The following is a 22,308-nucleotide window of genomic DNA, read 5'->3' as shown; positions in this document are numbered from 1 at the left end:
GTCCTGTTAAGCCGAAGTGCCCCAAGGTGACACTGCTCAATCTTGCAAAGTCAATTGATTCAAATAATCAGCAAAAATTCTCCCGATGACTTTAGCCTCACCATCAACAGCCAGCCAAATTGCGCTCTAGAAAATCAGCTTAGCAGGCAGATTTGTAAGGATGTGACCATTTAAAGGTTAGATCAAGAAGGACAAAGCGCATGTGGAGCATAAATACCAGTGTGAACCAAAATAATAACAACCAGCACAACCTGTAGAGCTGAATGGTCTGTTTCTGCGCTGTAAATACAGGTCTAATGTGAAATTGTAGATTAATGTAGATTGGGTGGCAAGGTGGCAAAATGGTTAGCACGTCTGCTTCACAGCACCATGGACGCGGGGTCAATTCCAACCTTGGGTGATGTGTGGAGTTTGTATGCTCTCCCTGTGTCTAAGTGAGTTTCCTCCAGGTGCTCCGGGAGTTTCTTCCTGTAGTCCACATATGTGCAGGTTAGGTGGACTGGCCATGCTAATTTGCCCGTTAGTGTCCGAAAGGTTAGGTGGGGTTACAGGGCTACGGCAGGGGTGTGGGCCTAGGTGGGGTGCTCCGTCAGATGGTCGGTGCAGATCTGCTGGGCTAAATGGCCTGCTTTTGCACTGTAGGGAGTCTATGATTCTATGATTAATGGCAATGCTGTATAATGTTGTTCACTTGTTCTGCTAACCTGCACACCACTGACTATTGGGGGGAAATAAATCATTTTCACTGTGCTAACCAGCCTGGGAGGGTCAATGATTAAACAGGCCTCCTCTAAATTCCCCACATAAATGGTTCAAAGAAATTACAGACTTTAAACGTTCGCAGGATTTTCTAAAGAGAAAGGTGATTGTTTCTCGCCTGATCAATGTAGATACCATGGGATATTTCTGAAGAGTTAGAAGATGTAAGAAGCTTTTCGTTCTTCAATGGTTAAAGGAAGGATTTCATGCATAACTTTTGAAGATCGGGCAGCACGGTGGCGCAGTGGGTTCGCCCTGCGGCCTCACGGCGCCGAGGTCCCAGGTTCAATCCCGGCCCTGGATCACTGTCCGTGTGGAGTTTGCACATTCGCCCCCACAACCCAAAAAGATATGCAAGCTAGGTAGATTGGCCACGCTAAGTTGCCCCTTAATTGGAAAAAATGAATTGGGTACTCTAAATTTATAAAAGAAAAAAATAACTGTTGAAGATCACAGCACAGAAAGAGTCCATTCAGCACATCATGGGCTGGATTCTCCGCCCGGCCGCGCCAGATTTCTGCCCTGACCAGCCGGCGGGATTCTCCGTTACGCCAGCCGGTCAATGGGGTTTCCCATTGTGGGGCAGCCCCACGCCGTCAGGAAACCCCTGGGCGCCGGCATAACGGAGAATCCTGCCGGCGGAGAATCCCGCCCCATATCTGTGGAGAGACATTCAGACTTGAAATGTTTCTCTCTCCACTGATGCTGCTAGACCTTGTGAGTTCATAGATTACCATTCGGCCCATTGAGTCTGCACCGGCTCTTGGAAAGAGCACCCTACCCAGGGTCCCCACCTCCACCCTATCCCCATAACCCAGTAACCCCACCCAACACTAAGGGCAATTTTGGACACTAAAGGCAATTTATCATGGCCAATCCACCTAACCTGCACATCTTTGGACTGTGGGAGGAAACCGGAGCACCCGGAGGAAACCCACGCACACACGGGGAGGATGTGCAGACGCCGCACAAACAGTGACCCAAGCCGGAATCGAACCTGGGACCCTGGAGCTGTGAAGCAATTGTGCTATCCACAATGCTACCGTGCTGCCCTGTTTATCGAGCATTTTCTGTTTTTATTTCAGATTTCCAGCATCCACAGTATTTTGCTTTTATTTATTATATCAGTGGAGATGTTTTGTTAGAGCAATTCAAATTAGTCTCACTTTGGGCAGCACGGTGGCACAGTGGTTAACACTGCTGCCTCATGGTGCCGAGGTCTGGTTCTGGGTCACTGTCCGTGTCGAGTTTGCACATTCTCCCCGTGTCTGCTTGAGTTTCACCCCCACAATCCAAAGGTGTGCAGGGTAGGTGGATTGAGCACGCTAAATTGCCCCTTAATTTTAAAAATTGTTTTGGGCACTCTAAAATTAAGAAGAAAATTAGCCTCACTGTTTGAAACACCCTGCAAACTTTAAAGCTTTCAGTTATTGAAGTAGAAACAACATTTTAAAATATGGACTCAAGTGTCAGATTCACTACACAATCGAATAGAAAAGAAAGGGATAATTTTGGAAACTTTGGGTCTCGTTTCCTCCGCGGCCACTGGCTGCTCCCCAACCCCCTCCATCTGCCAGATATAATTGATAGCGAGAGAGTAGTCGCAGGACTCCAATGGATTGCCCTTCCATCTGTGCACGTTGCTGCCACTTACTGGGGCAGCCAGAGGCAGGTGGCAGTACGTCTCAGGGCCTACTGGACCTCTGATGTTCTGATCTTCAGGGCAGCTCTGCTGCTTTACCTGCCTGTGATATATTCAGGCATTGCAGTGGCAGGCCCACTGCAGCACTGCTGGGATTCAGCAGCCAGACAATACGAGTTCACATTTGGTGATGAGATCCAATCAGCAAACTGTTGTCCATCAGAATACTGGATCAGGGTTCTGATGGTGTTGCAATAACACTGGAAGTACCATAGCCCACCAGAACAACATCACTGGGAAGAGAATGCTGACATTGCTCTCAAAGACCTGTTTAGTTCGCAGTTATTTACATGAAAATGGCTTAATTATAACCATTTGCTTTTATAGCAGATTACAAAGAAAGCAGCAACACAATCAGCTGTGTGAAAGAAGTGGCATTTAATGCGTTGTCCTTCGTCTGGGATACCAACACGGAAGCAAAGGTAAGACAAAGAGATGTATGGGATATTACAGGGGAAACCCAGTCACCTTCAATGACATTCACAAATTGACTGAGAAATTACAGTACAGTGTACTATCTCAAATCCTGCCAAAATTGTCTGAAAACTGGCCACTCTTAGAATGTGCCATGCATCAATTTTAATAGAGGGAAATAAAACTTTAACTTACCTGGACAAGTCAGCTAGACACTGCATTGGTACGGTGTAACCCTTGACTCAGTTACCCCCTTTGCCATTTACACGCTGGTCTATTCCAACACTTGGAGCGACCCTTCAACGTCTCAACCTGACCCAGCATGATCTGAACTGCCCTTGGCCTGGACCGCTCACCCTGAAACCCAGCAAGTTCTAAAATCCGACAGCACGGTTCTGAGACTGCCGATTTTGAGGTGTTGTACCTGGAACCATTTGATCAAACAGAAACAATGAAACTATATTTTATAATTAACCATTGATTTTTACAAGATACCCACCTAAATCTTACAGCCTACCTATCTATGTCTGTCAGTCTGTCTCTCACCAGATCCATGTAATCCGTTATTATTATAAAAACGATGTGCATGGATGTACTTCCTGTCCTTCACACTTCAGGGGCGTCATTCTCCGACCCCCTGCCGGGGGGTCGGAGAATGAATCTTTCTCTGAGGGCCGTGAGTCTTTGGAACTCTCTTCCTCAAAAGGCAATGGAGCAGGGTGATTGAACGTTTTCAGGCAGAGCTAGATAGATTCTTGATAAGCAAAGGGGTGAAAGGTTACTGGGGGTAGGTGGGAGGTTACAATCATGGCCGGCCATGATCCCGTTGAATGGTGGAGCAGGCTCCAGGGGCCGAGTGGCCTACTCCTGCTCCTAGATCGTATGTTCCGACATAACTGTTTTAGCTCAGTGCGCTAGATAGCTGGTTTGTGATGCAGAACAAGGCCAGCAGCGCGGTTTCAATTCCTGTACCAGCTTACCCGAACAGGTGCCGGAATGTGGCGGCTAGGGGCTTTTCACAGTAACTTCATAGTTGTGACAATAAAAGGTTATTATTATAACTGTTTGGAATGGCTTTTCAGAAATATTTTGGCCACCATAGGTATTCCTCACAAAGGTATTCCTCACAAATGTAATTATTCAAACGTCACAGTAAGATTTCTAAGACAATAAACCATTTCACACTCACATGATAAAATGCATTTTCAAAATGATCTTTTTTGTTGGTGTTGTTTGGTTTCCTCAATAATGTCTATACACAAAGGTTTCAGCTTTCCTCCAAACCTTGGACTCGATTTAAATATTTTTCTCAGAGCTGTAACTCTGATAACTGTAAGGGGTTATTGACTACACATTGCCTGCAGAATGCATGTGCACTCATCATTGCCCTGTCTGCTTCAGCATGTTGTCATTTGGACAACTGGAAATGTGCCTTTCCTTGGGCGAGACTCTCCAACCCCCCGCTGGGTCGGAGAATCGCCGGGGGCTGGCGTGAATCCCGCCCCCACTGGTTGCCGAATTCTCCAGCACCGGATATTCGGCGGGGGCGGGTATCACGCCGCGCCGGTTGGCGGGCCCCCCCCCCCCGCGATTCTCCGGCCCGGATGGGTCGAGGTCCTGCTGCTAAAATGCCTGTCCCGCCGGCGTAGATTAAACCACCTACCTTACCGGCGGGACAAGGCGGCGCAGGCGGGCTCCGGGGTCCTGGGGGGGGCGCGGGGCCGGGGGTCCACGATCAGGGCCCACCGATCCGCGGGCGGGCCTGTGCCGTGGGGGCACTCTTTTCCTTCCGCCTTCGCCACGGTCTCCACCATGGCAGAGGCGGAAGAGACTCCCTCCACTGCGCATGCACGGGAATGCCGTCAGCGGCCGCTAACGCTCCCGCGCATGCGCCGCCCGGAGATGTCATTTCCGCGCCAGCTGGCGGGGCACCAAAGGCCTTTTCCGCCAGCTGGCGGGGGGGAAATTAGTCCGGCCCGGGCCTAGCCCCTTAAGGTTGGAGCTCGGCCACCCAAAATGCGGAGCATTCCGCACCTTTGGGGCGGCGCGATGCCCGACTAATTTGCGCCGTTTTGGGTGCCAGTCGGCGGACATCGCGCCGATACCGGAGAATTTCGCTCCTTATGTTGGACCATGATTTTGGAGTTATTGGGTGGGATTCTCCGTCCATTCATGGCAGTGGGACTCTCCCATCCCGCTGTATTGAATGGGTGATTTGAACGCCAAATTCTCCGTCCTTGCTAGCGGTGGTAGGGGGAGTGAACACTCAATGGAGGATCCCGGCCATGGGGGCGATTCTCCGAGCCCCGCGCCGGGCCGGAGAATCGGCGCAACCGTGCCACGATGCCCCGACGCTGGCGCGCGTTTCTCCAAGGTGCGGAGAATCACCGGCGCTTGGCGCGGCTCCAGCGGCGGGCCGCTGGAATCGGCGGGGCCGCCGATTCTCCAGCCTGGATGGGCCAGCGGCCACGCGAATACGACAGAGTCCCGCCGGCACCGTTCACCCCTGGTCGCTGCCGGCGGGAACTCTGCGCGAACGGTCGGGGGGGGCGGCCTGTGGGGGGGGGGAGGGGGGCTCCTTCACCGGGGGGGGCTCCGATGGGGTCTGGCCCGCGATCGGGGCCCACCGATCGGCGGGCCGGCCTCTCCCCCCCGGGCCTACTTCCCTGCGTGGCCAGCCCCTGAACACCGACGCCATGTTGAGTCGGGGCCGGCGCTCTAAAGAAGTCCCCCGCGCATGCGCGGTTTGGCGTGGCGCCCATTTGGCACTGGGAAAGGAGGCTGGAGCGGCGTGAACCGCTCCAGCGCCGTGCTGGCTCCCTGTGGGGGACAGAATACGTTGTACCCGGGCCCGGTTCACGCCGTCATGAAACACGACGGCGTTCACGACGGCGCAAACACTTGGGCTCCATTCGGGAGAATCGCCCCCAATGTGCTGATACAAAAAAGCACAAATGAAGTAGTTATGAAATGTAGTCACTATTGTAAGGAAGAGAGCACATGGCATGAAATAAGGCCGACAAAGAACAATTAGATAAATTATCAGTGAATCAGTTTTAATGATGTTGGTTGAGGGAAAATATTGTCCAAGACATTGGGAGAACTCTTCTGGTTTTCTTTGCAAGTGTAATGGAATCTTTTATGTCCACATGATAAACTGTCACTCCACATTACCAGATAGATGCCAGTGTTGTAGCTGTCCTGGAAGTTTGGCTAGGAGCCCAACTAGTACTGGAACACAAGTACTCAGTACTTATGCTGGAATGTTCTAAGAGCTCATAGCCTTTGTAACGCCCAGTGCCTTCAGCCATTTCTTGGTATCATGTGGCGTGAATCAAATTGGCTGATGACTGGCATCTGTGATGGTGGGGATTTCAGGAAGGGGTTAAGATGGATCATCCATTCGATACTTCTGGCTGAAGATTGTTACGAATGCTGCAGTCTTGTCTTCTGCGCTGATGTGCTGGGCTCCCCCATCATCGAGGATGGGGATATTTGTGGCGCCTCCCCTTCCTGTCAGCTGATTAATCCCCCACCACCATTCACAACTGGATGTGACAGGACAGCAGAGTTTAGAACTGATCCGTTGGTTGTGGAATCACTTAGCTGTCTATCACTTGCTGCTTATGCTGTTTGGCACATTGTAGCTTCACCTGCTTGGCTCCTCATTTGTAGGAATGCCTGGGTGTTGAGCCCCAATGTTGAAGTTGATCTTGAAGTTGATAGGAGAGTGGGGGATATGCTGGGCCATGAGGCTACGGACTGTGGTTGAGCACAATTCTGTTGCTGCTGCTGATCCACGGCACCTCATGGATGTCAAATCTGCTTGAAATCAATCCCATTTAGTACAGTACTAGCATTGTACAACACAGTGGATAGTATCCTAAAAGTGAAGATGGAACTTTGGTTCCACAAGGGCTGTGGGGTGTTCACTCATACCAACATTATCATAGACAGATGAACCTGTGTCAGATGGATTGGTGAGGATGAGGCCAAGTAGGGGTTTCCCTCTTGTTGCATCCCTCACCACCTGCAGCAGACCCAGTCTAGCAGATATGTCCTTTAGGTTCCGGCCAACTCAGTCAGTAGTGATGCTACTGAGCTACTCTTGATGATGGATATTGAAGTCCCCTACCCAAAACACATTCTGTGCCTTTACTATCCTTAGTGCATCCTCCATGTGGTGTGCTTCGGTGGAATCTGGAACCCCGGTCCCTGGAACATTAACTTGGACCTCTGGATTACTAGAGCAGTGACATTACCACTATGCCACTACTCCCCACAAGAGGAGTATTGTGTTTGCTGCAAGGTTGAGTTTTGTGAAAGATTACAACCCACAGGGTTTATATTGAAATTTAAACTAGTCTTTATTTAAAGTGTGCTATCCTCAATTGGCCCAAGTGCAAAATTGAAGAGTACATCGAATAATAATTGTGGGTTGTGACAGCTACCTTCTTTCTGACAATCTTGTCTATTATCTTGGTAGTTCAATAGCTTTGCCACTTTTGACTGAGACAATCTGGAGCTGTTGTTTATAGCCACATAATATTTACCCTGGAGGCAAAGACTGAGGGCCACACCCATTCAATTGTAAGATTCTGGAGGTGGTAGCCAGTAGTTGCATTATCTCATATTCCTTCTGGAGATAAAGGGTTACTTGCCTCTCAGTCAGTTTTCAATTTTTATGTTAAAAACCTCTCAGGAGCGACATTAATAACCTAATGGAATAATACTGATCACTAGCTAATGTATTTATGAAGAGATGTGCTTAACTTTAAGATTGAGATAAATTAAAATAGGCTAATTTCTTTAAATCAAAGTTAACTTACTTCACTCATGCAACTTACCTTACCGTGATCTTTGTTCAGGTGCAATAACTCTGGTCACTTCCATTAGTGGATTGATCATCTCATACTCCAATATATGTCCCGATAAATCTATGATTGCATATGCCAAAAATGTTACAATAATGATCTGAAGCTGATGCCTGTCCCTCACACACGCATCTCTGGAACAAAATAACACTTGGTGAGAATAGGCCTGATGTAAATTATTATGCTGCTTTATTTCATAGACAGTTAGTGAATTTACAGGACAAATGCTAAGATTGGCCATCACTTGGCAGTACAAAACCATAACTACACTAAACATCTGCACAAGTCATCTTGTCTGACTTAAACTCCTTCTAATTACTCCTTTATATTCCAATCTTGAGTGTGGTGCAGGCCTCCCCAGTAGCCATCTGCTTAAAATCCTAACTCTTGGGATGGAACTTTGCAACCCTGTCACGGTGGAGGTGGGGCCGTAAAATGTGGCGAACCGTTCCAAAGTTAATTGACTTTGGTGGGACTGTAAAATCCCACCGGCATAAAATTCCACCCTTGGTGTGCGTTTCTGACCTTCTTATCTCCTCATGTTCACAATCAAAGAGGACAGTCTATACCTGATCATACTTTCAAGTGCTTAAGGCTAGAGCATTTTTAAGACAGTGTGGGGTGAGATGAGGGCACTCATTGATTATTGCAACACCGTCATAAATTGCTGATTGTTTTCTATCCTTGGGGAAAGAATTTCAATGCTTAGTTCACATGCCTGTTCTTCTCAATGTTATTTTGAAAGTTTTCATGAAAATTCTTGGCTTTGAGATCCCAATAAACAAATCCAGCTGTTTTCTGAAGCTGTTCTGTGAATAAATGGCTAGAAAATTCCCAACACATTACACTTGCAGTAAATAACATGGTAGCCTGTTGTTGGCATGAAGATTACAAGGGAGCTTGATACCCCCCCCCCACCCCACTTTCCAACTAAATACAAGAAGCAGTTCAGTAAAACTCTTTTATCCAGATAGTGGTTAGAATGTGGAACTACAGGGGAAATGGGTACTGATTGGTTGGCAAGTTGACTCTGATTGGCCAAGGCATTGCCAGGGAGAAAGCAGCAAGAAAATATAGACTCACCAAGCTCCCGGCTAATTAAAAAATAATTCTCCGCCTGTAGTATAAATTGTTATGATTCTTTGAAATTTGCCACTTTCTGTTTGTCCTGATCAGCGCGAGACAAAAAGTTCAGGCAACATGTTTTTCTTTTCAGCAATAATTAAGAAGGGCCAGAATTTTCTGGTCATGCTCCCCACAGCTTGTTTTCCGATGGTGGAAGCAGCTTGCCATTGACCGCTGGCAGGATCTTCCATGCCTGCCGAAGTCTATGACAAGTTATGCGATTCACCCTCTCCCCCCCGCTGTCAGGGAACCCGCCGCGAGGGGTCACCTTCGGCGGGACCGGAAGATCCCGCTGGCGGAAAGGGTCAGAAAAACTACCCAAAAAGTTCTCAGGTGGCTTCACCTTGGCAACAGTTAGGAATAGGCTGCTTAAAAAATGCTGAAAATCCACTGATGTTCTGGTAAGCACAAGTCGCAATAAATATTATTTTCACCAACGTAAGCAGGCCTCCAGTAAATATGATAAACTTTGCAGGGCTGTACTTGTGGTGTGCATCTTCCCTGGTGGTGGGCGTGTGGTATAAGATCGGACATGGCATCTCGCAAGCCAGATTTGATGCGGCGCCTTTGGCGATGTGCAATTTTGAGGGTAGAATGAGGCAAGCATGAGCCTCTTTCACTTTGAATATCTGTCAGGGTTGGAGGCTGCATTGAATTTCACAAGTCTGGGGAAGGCTTCACCCACATCACTTACCACAGCATACTTACCACATTCATCATAAATCCAAGGGTCTGACCAGCTCAAGTAGATTTTTAAAGAGAGATTAATGACGCTGCTGAGTTGATGTTGATTGGAATTTTACCTGAAGGGCTGGTGGAAGAAGATTTGATAACAATGTTAAATAGAGAATGACTCTGGGTCTCTGGATTACTGTCCAATGGCTACGACACTGCCTCCCCACTCCCTCCCGTGTCACCTCCCCCCACTCCCTCCCATGCCACCTCCCCCCTTCCCTCCGCTCCTCATCCACCAGCCCACCCCCAACCCGGACAAGTTATTGTTCGATCCAACCAATAGTATATATGAACATGAACAGCCAACGTATATTCAGTTACCACAGAAACATCATTGTGAAGGTCCAGAAAGCAGTCGCAATGCTTTCCTTCTAAAGGAGTCCAGTAAGGTTGCTTTATTTGTAAGAGATGTTAGAGGGGTAGCAACTCAAACGGACTTGGATTGACCTCTGCTACTGACTACATTAAGAAACACCTGCCAGCAGAGGAGCATCTTGGTCTGAAGGCTTGAGCATCTGTTTATTGTTACTTGGCTGCAATTCCACCTTGAAGGAAAGTATGCAATCCAGTTTTGGCAAGATGAAAGTTGGCAGGATAAAAGATTGCAAGTAAAATATGTCACGACTTGCCTTCTGTCCTGTGACAGTTACCATGAACCATTTTTGCAAAATTGGCAATTATTTCCACTGATGCAACATGCACAATTTATATCGCAACTCCAAAAACTGTGAAGTTTAAGAATTTTATGACTTTCTTAAATTGGTCTGATTGCATTTGATTGTTAATGTTTTAATAGCATTACCTTTTTGAGGATCGTTGTTTAATGATTTCCACTTAAACCTTGTACAATTGTTTGTAAGATATGTTTAAAGGTAATACTGTTGAGTTAAAGCTGCATCTACACAAAAATCTGTGTAGAATCATAAAATAGAATAAGCTGATAGTAAAGTTACTTTAAAAGGTGAGGATTGGACATCATTCTATCAAACAGACTTGAGGAATGTAACATTCCTGAGGGCATTTACTTAATAATGTACACCTTGAAAATGTACCTGCAACGTTCTGAATCTTTCTCCCTAAAGGCTGTAGGGTGTGGAATCACAGGCTACATTCAAGCTAATTGCAGACAGGGACAGGGAAAGAAAAGGAAAGTGCTGTATTCCCCTCTGTTGTCCCTCAGTCCCACTAACACCTGTTCTTTGTAGCACTATAGTAATTTGGAATTATATCCTGAACTGTTTCATGGCTATATTGAGATGGCTTCCTGCTATGCAAGCAACCTTTTAGTGCTCACTTGTTACGTTCATGTTCCTCTCTTGTCAAGCAGAACAAGGAAATAAAGTTTTTAAAAAAGTCTGATTCAGCTGTGACAGATGATTTAAAACTCCTTTGACAGCACGGTCTATAAATGTGCTTGAAACAAAACTCCTTCAGGGTCTGATGGTAATCGTTCCGCAGCTGTCCCAGTTCGGTCTGTTGAAGGAAACTTGAGTAAGACAGAGAGAAAAGCCCATAAGATCACATGACTGGAACAGGATTAAATTGTAGTCCAAACCAAAAAACTATTTACAGTTCAATTCGTTTTCTTTAACTATGGATAGGTATTTTTTTTTACATCAAAACAATTTCCAAAGTATGTGATGTAGGTTTGGCATGATGCTTTCTGATCTTAGCACATGACCACTTATGTTTGTGCAGTCACAGAACACCGCATAATTCTGAGGTCCTAAGAATAAGCCAGATGCTAATTAGAATTGAGCTGTGGGGAAGATTTGACATTTATTATGGCAATGCTGTTATTTTGCTTTTGCTTTACAATTAATAGCAATTTTCGATCAGTTTATTTCAGATTATTTATGGGCAATTATTTAATGTGGATTGATTTACGCTATGACTTTACGTAGTGATATAGTCGTATAACATTACATAATGGTACACAGCTCTACTAGCTTTTCATTTTCTTTTGAAAACATTGGGTGCGATTTAACTAAATGGGAATAAAGTCCCAGAGCGAGCGTGCTTACCCATTTGTTTCCCAGCACTCACAGCGCCGAGAAACACAACTCTATAAAATGGCACTCATGTTAGATAGGGGGCCTCAGTGGGGAGACCTGTGGCCGAGGCCCACAGAGCCCCGTTTTGTGCGCTGAGGACCTCTGCTCACCAGAATTCCTTAGTGTAGCGAGAGATCCGGATACCATTATTAAATTGCATCCCGACCTCTGGAGCCCCCTAAGCGATCCATGACCCCCCCCAAGCTCCAATGCACTATGAGAGGTCCCTGCTCCCCCGCACCCTCCCCCCAACACCTGCGTAGGTTACCCCTGGCCTGATCGCCATCCCGCTGAAAATGCTAACTTGGCACCTTGGCATTGCCAACTTGGTAGTGACTCACCAGCTTGCAGTGCCACCTGGACATCCTTGGCAGTGCTAGGCTGGCACACAGGTGGCACTTCCAGGGTGCCAGGCTGGCAGTGCCAGGGTGCTCAGGTGGCCCCAGCAGTGGCAGGGTACCCCCTGCCCAAAGGGCATGCACCTGGAGGCCTCTGATTCCCTGGGTGACCCTCAGGAGTGCCATTCCATCTGGTCCCCGTTTGTGGAGACAAACACTGAACGGGTGCCTGCCCGAGGTCTTGAAGGTGAAGGAGATAGGTCCCACACCTTGGGTATTTCTCTGTACCTAGCCGTCTCGCTTTAATATATAGGTTTGCCCATTCTGGGCAGGATTTACATGTTGCGATATCGCGTTGGATCTCGTGAGGTATTGCAAGCCGGGTAGATCCCAGGAACGGGGTCTCTCGGCTTCTGTCGGCCATGCTGCGCCATGTGCGAGCTGCCGTTTGGGCGCAACATGGCTGGAAAATCATGCCCATTGTCTTTTCGACATTTCATTACTAAGGGCTGAATTATGTGAGGCATCAGTCCCCTCTCCCCACCCCCGCTAAAAAGTTGGTGAGACCTGCTGAGGGGAACACGGGGTGTCTCGTAGCCACTTAATAGTTAATGCAGACAGTGCAGTACTAAAGGGCTTCTACACTGTCTGAGGTGCCGTCTTTCAGATGAGGCATTAAACTGAGGTCTGGTCTGCCCCCTCGGGTGGGGTCACGTTTCAGGGTTGCCCTTTGTCAGATACAACGTGGCTTGCACCTGCAGACATCTGCGAGGTCATAAGAACCAAAATCTTCATGACCCAAAGAGGTGGCTGTGGGGAGGAAAGCCATCTCCGCAGCTCCAATAATAATAACCTTTATTAGTGTCACAAGTAAGCTTACATTAACACTGCAACCCATTGGGAAAGTGTTCTCCATCTTCCCTTGGTGCTTGGGCCATCCGGAATGTTACATTAAAGTTTCTCTGCTGAGGGCATCTCCATATTGATGCCTCTTTTTGTGCTGGCAGCGTCTACATCCTACCCACTGTCTTTATTGATGACGGGTCCTGAGGTGGCCAATTAGGAGGTCACCTCCAAGTATATTGCTGAGCTATGCCCATACTTTATCTCGATGTCAGAATTCCAAAGTTCACGGTAAAATTCATACCACACAATAGGGATTTGAAGCATGAGCTTGAAGAGTAACATACTCCTGCCAAAATGATTCATGTATGATTTTGCCAGTAAATAAATGTCCCTAAGCACTGCCAGAAACAAAGGTCTCCTTTATTGGAAAGTCTAATTGAAATATTTGCATGGGGACCACACGGATGCTGATTCTCAGGTAACTGGAATTTCCAAATGGCTCTGAAACAGAGCTCTTCGGATTTTGGATTCCTCAACCCAGTGGCTCTCTGTCCTCCTCAATTATAACAATGTCTCGTTGGATGGTGAAGTCAAAAACAACCTCCATGGATGAAAGACTTGCAGAATCTAGTTGTTTGCCACATGATCATCATGAAAGAAATACAGCACATTTTTGACTCAAATTTCAATAAGTTTACACACGGTTGCTTTTAGTACACCTTTATTATCCTGAAGGTAAAGCAACAGATGTTGTGTACACTTTGTACAGTAAATACTCTGAAGAGCTTCACTTGGATTTGTCTGAACACAGTTTGATGGTTCTGCTGTATTTTCACATCTATCAATTTGTGCATCAGTTGTGAGCATTAATTAATAGAGCGAATAGAATAATAAACACTGTTTCTTTTTAAATCACACCATGAAGACATCAAGTGAGGACAACCCTTGAAATTATATCCCTGCTGGCAGGTGAAGGCCACCAAATAATATCTCCCTCAACTTTTAAGATCGTAAGAAATTGGCCATTCGAGCCTGCTCTGTCATTCTGTATATTCACAGCTGATCTTTTGCCTCAAATCCACTTTCCCGTCAACCTTCTCTTGATTGCCTGAGACCCCAAAAATCTATCTACCCCAGCCCTAAAAATAGTCAACGATGGAGCATCCACAACCCTGTGGGGTAGACAATTCCAAACATTGAAAACCCCCCGAGTGAAGAAATTTCTCCTCACCTCAGTCCTAAATGATTGACCCCTTATCCTGAGACTGTCTCCCTGTGTTTTAGATTTCCCAGCAATGTGGTAACATTCTGTCAGTGTCTGCCACTCATTCTTTGAAACTCCAGAGAACAGAGGCCCTATTTACTCAGCCTCTAATGATAGGACAACTCACTCATTCCAGGATCGAATCCAGTGAGCCTTTGCTTTACCACCTCCAATGCAAGTATATCCTTCCTTACATATGGAGAACAATACTGTGCACAGTACTCCAGGGGCGGTCTTACCAAAACCCTGTACAGTTGTAGGAAGACTTCCTTATTCCTGTACTCCAATTCCCTTGCAACAAAGACCAACATATACTATTTGTCTTCCTAACTGCTTGCTGCAGCTGCATGCTAACTTTCTCTACCCCTTGTACAAGTAGATGCAAGTTTCTTTGGACATTAATATTTGGAGGTTTCATGCCATTTTAAAATATTTCACATTTCTAATCTTACTACCAAAGTGAAGAACCTCACACTTCCACACATCATAGTCCACCTGCTATGCTGTTGCCAATTCACTTTAACCCATTTAGCACAGAGTACTGGTAATTATCCATTGGGTCCACCGATAAGAAAGTGTTCATTTGAAAAATTATTTTTAGTAAATGAGAATTTCAATGAGTCACCTCCTTTCCAGGGATAATCATATTCTGACTCTTCTAAGAATTCAGTCCTAAATTTCCAATCTCATCTATATGGGATACTTTAAGTATAAAAGAAGCATCGATCAGTGTGCAAAAGACTAATTTTTCCATTTTCTTTTCTCTCCAATAGGTTTACATTGGAATTAACTGCCTTAGTACAGACTTCTCCTCACAGAAGGGAGTCAAAGGCCTTCCCCTGAATCTCCAGATAGACACCTTTGACTGTGAAGCCAAATCAGACAAGCCTATTTACCGGGCTGCCTGTCAGATTAAAATATTTGTGGACAAGGTACATTTTCATCTGTGCAATCTTTTGTTGTGATGTCTCAAAAGCTGATGTGTTTGGTACCTAGAGGACATTGATGTTCAATAACAAAATCTTACAGCGTGATCTTATTGAAACAGATCTTGAGTGGATTGGGGAGAATACAGGGACAGTGGGCGCAATCTAATGGCCTCGTCGCACTCGACTTGGTAACGCGACAAGGCCATTAAATCTCACGAGAGGCCTCTTGTGAGGTTTGCGATGCTTGGAAAGCCTCGCTAAATCTAACGAGAACTCAGAAGACATTGCAATCATGATCTCACCCTCGCTGGGTGAGATCCAGATGAACATATTTAAGTGGGCCATTAGGTTCATTTAAATATGCCTACGATGGATTTTTCCTGGGCCTGGGGACTAATGGCCTCACCTGGGAGACCTCGCCATGGCGCCATTTGCACTGGCCCACACAAACGTGGACCAGGCGTATAGGCGCCTTTGGGTCATGTCCAAGGCCATTGAAAGATCCTGGCTGTTCGGGCTCTGGGTAGGGTGGTACCCTGCCACTCCTGCTGGCACTCAGCCACCTTGGCACTGTCAGGCTGGCAGGGGCACTGCCAAGGTGCCAGGCTGGCAGTGCCCAGGTGCCAGGAATCACGCCTGGGGGTACCCTTCCCTTAAGAGGTGGGGTATCGGGTGGCTCGAGGACCTCCTAAGTGGTAAGTTGGGCAGAGGAGGGTCTGGAGATCCCGGTGGAGGAGGAGAGGGAAGGTAGAAGATTGGGGCGGCATTTTAAAATGGTGCCCTGATCTGCAGGCCGTCTTCCTGCACTGACGAGTAAGTGAGACCTCGATGGGGCATTCCTGATTCAGGCCAAAAAACCCGGCAGAGTCATAATAGATAGCAGGGTCTTTTTCAATGATGCCGGCGCCGAGAAATGCCCCTCAATACGCGCGAAGTGGGACTCTGTTTTTTTTTGCACATTAAATAATGCCCAGTGTTTCCTCTGGTGGGGGTGAAACTAGAACTCGAGAACATAATTTAAGAATAAGAGGCCTAGGGCAGCACGGTGGCGCAAGTGGTTAACAAAGTTGCCTCATGGCGCCGAGGTCCCAGGTTCGATCCCGGCTCCGAGTCACTGTCCGTGTGGAGTTTCCACATTCTCCCCGTGTTTGCGTGGGTTTCACCCCCACAACCCAAAAGATGTGCAGGATAGGTGGATTGGCCACGCTAAATTGCCCCTTGATTGGAAAAAAGAAATTGGATATTCTAAATTTATTAAAAAAAAGAATAAGAGGCCTCCTCTTTAAGACATAGATGAGGAGAATGTATTATCTCAGATGGCCATTCAAATTTTCTTCTGTAGGATGTAATGGGGTCTAGGTCTTTACATATAATTCAAGAATGGGGTGGATAGATTTTTGCTAAACAAGGAAGTTGGGGCTATGGGAGGGGTGGGGGGCAGACAGCAAAATGGAGCTGAGACCAGAATCAGGGGCGTGTGGCCTGGCCCGCGATCGGGGCCCACCTATCCGCGGGCGGGCCTGTGCCGTGGGTGCACTCTTTTCCTTCTGCCTTCACCATGGTCTCCACTATGGCGGAGGTGGAAGAGACCCCCTCCACTGCGCATGCGCGGGGATTCCGTGAGCGGCCGCTGACGCTCCCGCGCATGCGCTGCACGGCAAAGTCAGTTTCGCGCCAGCTGGCGGGGCACCAAAGGCCTTTCCCACCAGCTGGCGGGGCGGAAATCAGTCCGGCGCGGGCCTAGCCCCTCAAGGTTAGGGCTCGGCCCCTCAAGATGCGGAGGATTCCGCACCTTTGGGGCGGCACGATGCCGGACTGATTCGCGCCGTTTTTGGCGCTGGTCGGCGGACATCGCGCCGATTGCGGAGAATCCCACACCAGAATAGCCATGATCTTATTGAATGGTGGGGCAGGCTTCAAGGTTTGAATGGCCAGCTCCTGCTCCTAAGTCCCATAATGAACAAAGACGAAAAAAACATAGATAAGAGAAGAAAAATAAAAAGTGGATGAATTGCAAAAAAGAAAAGAAGTTTCAAATATTAATAAATGAAATGGTAAATTCTAATTCGCACTGAATATCAAACCACAATACTAATAGGCCTATCCTTCTGTGCTGATTGATGCAAAATTGTTATCGTTACTCGGTGACACTAAGAGGATAGTTTAGAAAATGGAAATGTATTATAAAAGCTGTTCTGCTCAGTATGGGGATTAAACCAAATATCTGACAGAAAATCAAGAGCGCTATTATGAAGGTGGCATAATATATTTTGTATGATAATCTATTTACATATTTTGTTCATGGAAAACGGTCCACTAATTATCCAATGGCTATATTCTGATTTTGGCAGCATTCTGGTTATTTTCTAATGCCAAACTGGATTTGGTAAAGGATTGATGTATTGTGCTGTTCATTTTAGTGCAATAATAAACTGTAGACTATATTTGTAGTAAGCTTTTGTTGAGTTTGAGGAAGCGACCATGGAGGAGCGTAAGGAAACAAAAGGTTCATTGACATAGAATGAAAACTCTATGTACACTGGTCCCAGAGGGAACAATTGCACCCAGCCCTCTGGTTTATATGTCCTGATTAGCTTCCCCACTGAGGGGCAGAGCTTCCTTATCCCTCCTCCTTTTCTGAAACCCCTATTGATGCCAGTGGATAACGATTTTTTTCTTCTTCTTTGTGCATAAGATGAACCTCTGATTACAAAGGAAATGCTCTGCCCATTGCTGCAATGAAAACAGACCCAGCGATAGGAATATACATTGCACAACTGAAATATCAAAGCTTGCAAAATTTTCTTTTTGAACAGTTTGGATGAGTACAGTTGAGGAATGCCCCCTGACATGTGCAAATATTATCTGAGTGATTGAGTTATGTCAGATCTTTGTGACTTGATTACTACATTGAAACCGATGAAATGATAAGCAGAGTGCTGGAAAGATCTGCAGGCTTCTCTTCAGTTCATACCATGAGTTACCTGTGGGCAATTTCTAAATAAATATAAAATTCAAGGTCCTGTGTTTTGCAGACTCTGTATGTACAAGATAAAACTTTTATAGTCAATGTATAAGACCACTAACCTAGTCATTTAAAACTTTACATTTATAATAGTGAGTGTCATAATATACACCAGTATATCATGGTGCAGACACATACTGATGGACACACAGTGGGACCAATCAACATACACAACACCGCAGCCAATCACCAGTGAGAGCACACGCACTATAAAGACAGGGGGCATCAGAGTTCCCGCTCATTCGAGTAGCAGCTAGCTAGGAGCACAGAGCTCACAGCCTGCAACACAGACATTCACCATGTGCTGAATGCATCAACTGGTTAGGACAAGGCAAAGGTCTTTAGTTAAAGCTGGTATCGTATTTACCCACAGTTCAAGTATGTTTAAATAGTTAACCTTTTAATAAAATAGTATTGCACTACTTCAAGTGTTAGTGACCTGTATGTGATCCAGAATACCCAACACATCAGTGAGGGAAACACCTTGGGCGTCATTCTCCGACCCCCCCGCCGGGTCGGAGAATGGCCGTTGGCTGCCGTGAATCCCGCCCCCGCCCCCGCCGAAGTCTCCGCTCCCGGAGATTGGGCGGGGGCGGGAATCCGGCCGCGCCGGTTGGCGGGACCCCCCGCTGGATTCTCCGGCCCGGCGGGGCCAGGCGGCGTGGGCGGGCTCCGGGGTCCTGGGGGGGGGGCGCGGGGCGATCTGACCCCGGGGGGGTGCCCCCACGGTGGCCTGGCCCGCGATCGGGGCCCACCGATCCGTGGGCGGGCCTGTGCCGTGGGGGCACTCTTTCCCTTCCGCCTCCGCCACGGCCTCCACCATGGCGGAGGCGGAAGAGACTCTCCCCACTGCGCATGCGCGAGAAACTGACAGCGGCCGCTGACGCTCCCGCGCATGCGCTGGGAAACTGACAGCGGCCGCGGACGCTCCCACGCATGCGCCGCATTTCCGCGCCGGCTGGCGGGGAAACAAACGCCATTTCCGCCAGCTGGCGGGGCGGAAATCCCTCCGGCGTCGGCCTAGCCCCTCAATGTTGGGGCTAGGCCGCCAAAGATACGGAGCCTTCCGCACCTTTGGGCCGGCGCGATGCCCGTCTGATTGGCGCCGGCTTTGGCGCCAGTCGGCGGGCATCCCGCCGTTGGGGGAGAATTTCGCCCCTTATTTTGCAACAGGTGAATCAAACCCATTTCTTCCTACATTTAGGTACATAGTGTTATTGTGATGAAAGAGTGATTTCTCAAAGTTACGAAGAAGGGTCTATGATTAATGCAAGGTGAATTGCCTGACTAGTGCATTAGGAGATATTCAACTGTACTTTTACATTCATTGGATGACAGGTGAATGCAATTGAAAGGCTTGTAGTTATTAGCAACACTTAGTTAGCAATTTTGTTATGGTAGGAAAATACAATCTTGTTGCCGGCAATGACTGCAGAGTATTTCCTAAAACTTGCACTGACTTTATGTAACATAAACCTCTAGTGTACTGTAGAGGTCTTTGGTGTAAGTATGTTTTTCTTTTCCATTGTGAATAATGGGAGAAAATGAAAAGAGATAGGATCTCTTTTAAAACCTGAGCCAGGATTAGTGAAAGATATGTAATATATACCTGAGGCATCAACCATCACAAAATAACAGATGGAGCTGAAATGGAATGCGACAGCGAGAGAGAGAATGGGTGAGAACGAACTCATTGTAGTTTAAGATGCACGCAAAGTGTAGAAACAGTCAATTTTGTTTATCCAGTGATCTGGTATGCGGAGCCATACCCCACCCATATATTTTTAAAAGCCATGTTAATGCATGAGTTTGGAAACTAAAATGATCTGCTGGTTTGTCTCCTGACCAGACCCTTTGCATAGACAGGTAGGCAGTGGACAGATTCAGTTAGATTGAACTGTTAGTGGCACAAGTCTATTTTTTTGAGTGCTTTAATGAGATTAAAGTAATAGATTAGCAATGCCTTAAGGAGGTAAAGAGATCAATTGGATTACTACAAAAAAAATATGCAATGGTGCTTCCTAGGAGTGTGGGGAACACTGCTGTTTTTCATATATATTAATGACCTGGAATTATAATATTGACATCTGCTGATGATATGAAACTCGGCAAGTGTGGTGAACAATAATAAGAGACATTAAGAGGACGTCGGGAAAAAAAATCACAGACAATGCTGAGAAAACCCAGCAGGTCCGGCAGCATCTGTGAGGAAAGAAAATAGAGTTAACGCTTTGAGTTCATGTGACTATTGCCGTCGGTGGGAATGGAAAATCCCACCCATTATGTTCAATTCAGGAACTACAGGGACCTTAAGGATGCAGAAGAATGATGACAGGAATGAGGGACTTCAGTTATGTAGAGAGGCTGAGGTTGTTCTTAGAGCAAAGACAGTTAAGAAGATATTTGATAGAGGAGTTCAAAACCAGTGATTTTGATGGAGTAAATATAGAGACATTTTTTCCAGTGGCAAAAGGATCAGTTACCAAAGGACACAAGTTAAGGTGACTGGCAAGAGAACTAGAGGTAAAAGGAGGAAATATTTCTTTACACAGTGGGTAGTTATGATCTGGAATGTACTGTATGAAAGGGTAGTGGAAAAAGATTCAACAGTAACATTCAAAAGCGAGTGAGACAAATACTTTAGAGTAGAACGGTTAGAGGGTTATAGAGAAAGAGGAGAGAAATGGGATTAACTGGATAGGTCCACTGAAAAGCTGACACAGGCATGATGGACTGAATGGCTTTCTGTATCATTATACCATTCTATGATTCAACAATTGGATCCACCAATAGGAAATACAGTACATAGTGGTGGAAATACGGAATGCGCTGCCTAAGAGGGTGGTGGAGATAGGGGGCGTGATTCTCCGATCGCGGGACAGAGTGTCCGTGCCATCGTGAACGCCGTTGCGTTTCACGACGGCACGAAACGGGCGTGGGCCCTAGCGATTCTGTCCCCCACAAGGAGCCAGCGCGGCGCTGGAGTGGTTCACGCTGCTCCAGTCTCACTTCCTGGTGGCGCCAACCCACGCATGCACAGTGGCGACGCGCCAGCCCGCGCGGTGGCTTTACGGAACGCGCTGGCCCCGACGCAACATGGCGCGGGGGTTCTGAGGCCGGACGCGCAACAAAGTAGGTCAGGGGGGAAGAGGCCGGCCCGCCGATCGGTGGGCCCCAATCGCGGGCCAGACCCCATTGGAGCACCCCCCCCCCCCCCACCCCCGCCGGGGACGGAGCCCCCTCCCCCCCACACAGGCCCCCCCCGACCCTTCGCGCAGCGTTCCCGCCGGCAGCGACCAGGTGTGGATGGCGCCGGCGGGACTCTGCTCTTTCCGCTCGGTCCATCCGGGCCGGAGAATCGGCGGCTCGGCCTCGTACAGCGGCCCGCGACCGGCGCCGCGCCAGATGCGCCGGCGCAAATGGCGGCAATTCTCCGCACCTCGGAGAATCGCGCGCTGGCGTCGGGGCAGCGTGGCATGGTTGCGTGATTCTCCGGCCCGGCGCGGGCTGGGAGAATCACGCCCCCGTACTCTCGCAACATTTAGGAAGCATCTGGATGAGCACTTAAATCACCATGGCTTAGTAGGACCAAGTGCTGGTAAATGGGATTAGTATAGGTTGGCATTTGATGGTCGACATAGACATGATGGGCCGAAGGGTCTGTTTCCGTGCTACATGACTCTATGACTCTATAGATCCTTGAGAATGATGAAATAGTATTGGGTTTTTTGTACCTTATTGCTTCTCGAGTTCTGTATTTGAATTTTACACAGGAGTTTGTATCCTCATGATAATTTAACTAACAGTTCACATTCTGGGAAGTCACTCCATATTCTTCTTATGTCCTTTGTTCCAGGGCGCTGAAAGAAAAATGAGAGATGAAGAACGCAAACAATCGAAAAGAAAAAGCAAGGTCCCTGATTCCACCACAGACAGTGAGTAAAATTCTGTTTAGGATGGCACGATAGAATCCTACAGAATGAAATGAATGAAAATCTTGATAGCACTCAACACCTCGAGACTCTGGGTCCGATTGAACGGCCTCCTCACGTCCGACTTGGGACTCAATGAGGCCATTAAATCTCGCAAGAGGCCTCTCACAAGGTTTACGATATTCTGGACGCTTTGCGAGATCTAATGAGATCTTGTGAGACACCACAATCTGGATCTCACCCTCATTGGGTGGAATCCAGATTTGCATATTTTACTGAAAAGTTAGGCTCACTTAAATATGTCTGTGCCG

General features: G+C 47.3%; 1 protein-coding gene and 1 long non-coding RNA gene across 4 annotated transcripts in view; one reads left to right on the top strand and one right to left on the bottom strand.

Annotated features, from left to right (window-relative positions):
* Window positions 1-22,308, top strand: part of LOC140416499 (grainyhead-like protein 3 homolog) — a 117,612-nt gene that overhangs the window by 65,648 nt on the left and 29,656 nt on the right. For 2 of the 3 annotated variants that reach the window (XM_072501132.1, XM_072501134.1), the window contains exons 8-10: window positions 2,789-2,883; window positions 14,885-15,043; window positions 21,922-22,000. In XM_072501132.1, coding sequence (XP_072357233.1) covers window positions 2,789-2,883; window positions 14,885-15,043; window positions 21,922-22,000 — 333 coding nt within the window. The remainder of the gene's footprint in view (window positions 1-2,788; window positions 2,884-14,884; window positions 15,044-21,921; window positions 22,001-22,308) is intronic. The other variant, XM_072501133.1, reaches the window with a different exon arrangement.
* LOC140416535 (uncharacterized) lies at window positions 5,911-21,922 on the bottom strand. The gene is made up of 4 exons (XR_011944778.1): window positions 21,800-21,922; window positions 9,583-9,685; window positions 7,723-7,812; window positions 5,911-6,697 (listed from the first exon to the last, which is right to left on the bottom strand). It is a non-coding gene; the product is annotated as an uncharacterized lncRNA (long non-coding RNA).

The sequence above is a fragment of the Scyliorhinus torazame genome, chromosome 1 (genome assembly GCF_047496885.1).
Source record: "Scyliorhinus torazame isolate Kashiwa2021f chromosome 1, sScyTor2.1, whole genome shotgun sequence".
NCBI classification, from domain to species: Eukaryota; Metazoa; Chordata; class Chondrichthyes; order Carcharhiniformes; family Scyliorhinidae; genus Scyliorhinus; species Scyliorhinus torazame.
Note: the sequence above shows the minus strand (reverse complement) of the source record. Positions and strands in the feature narration are given on the sequence as shown.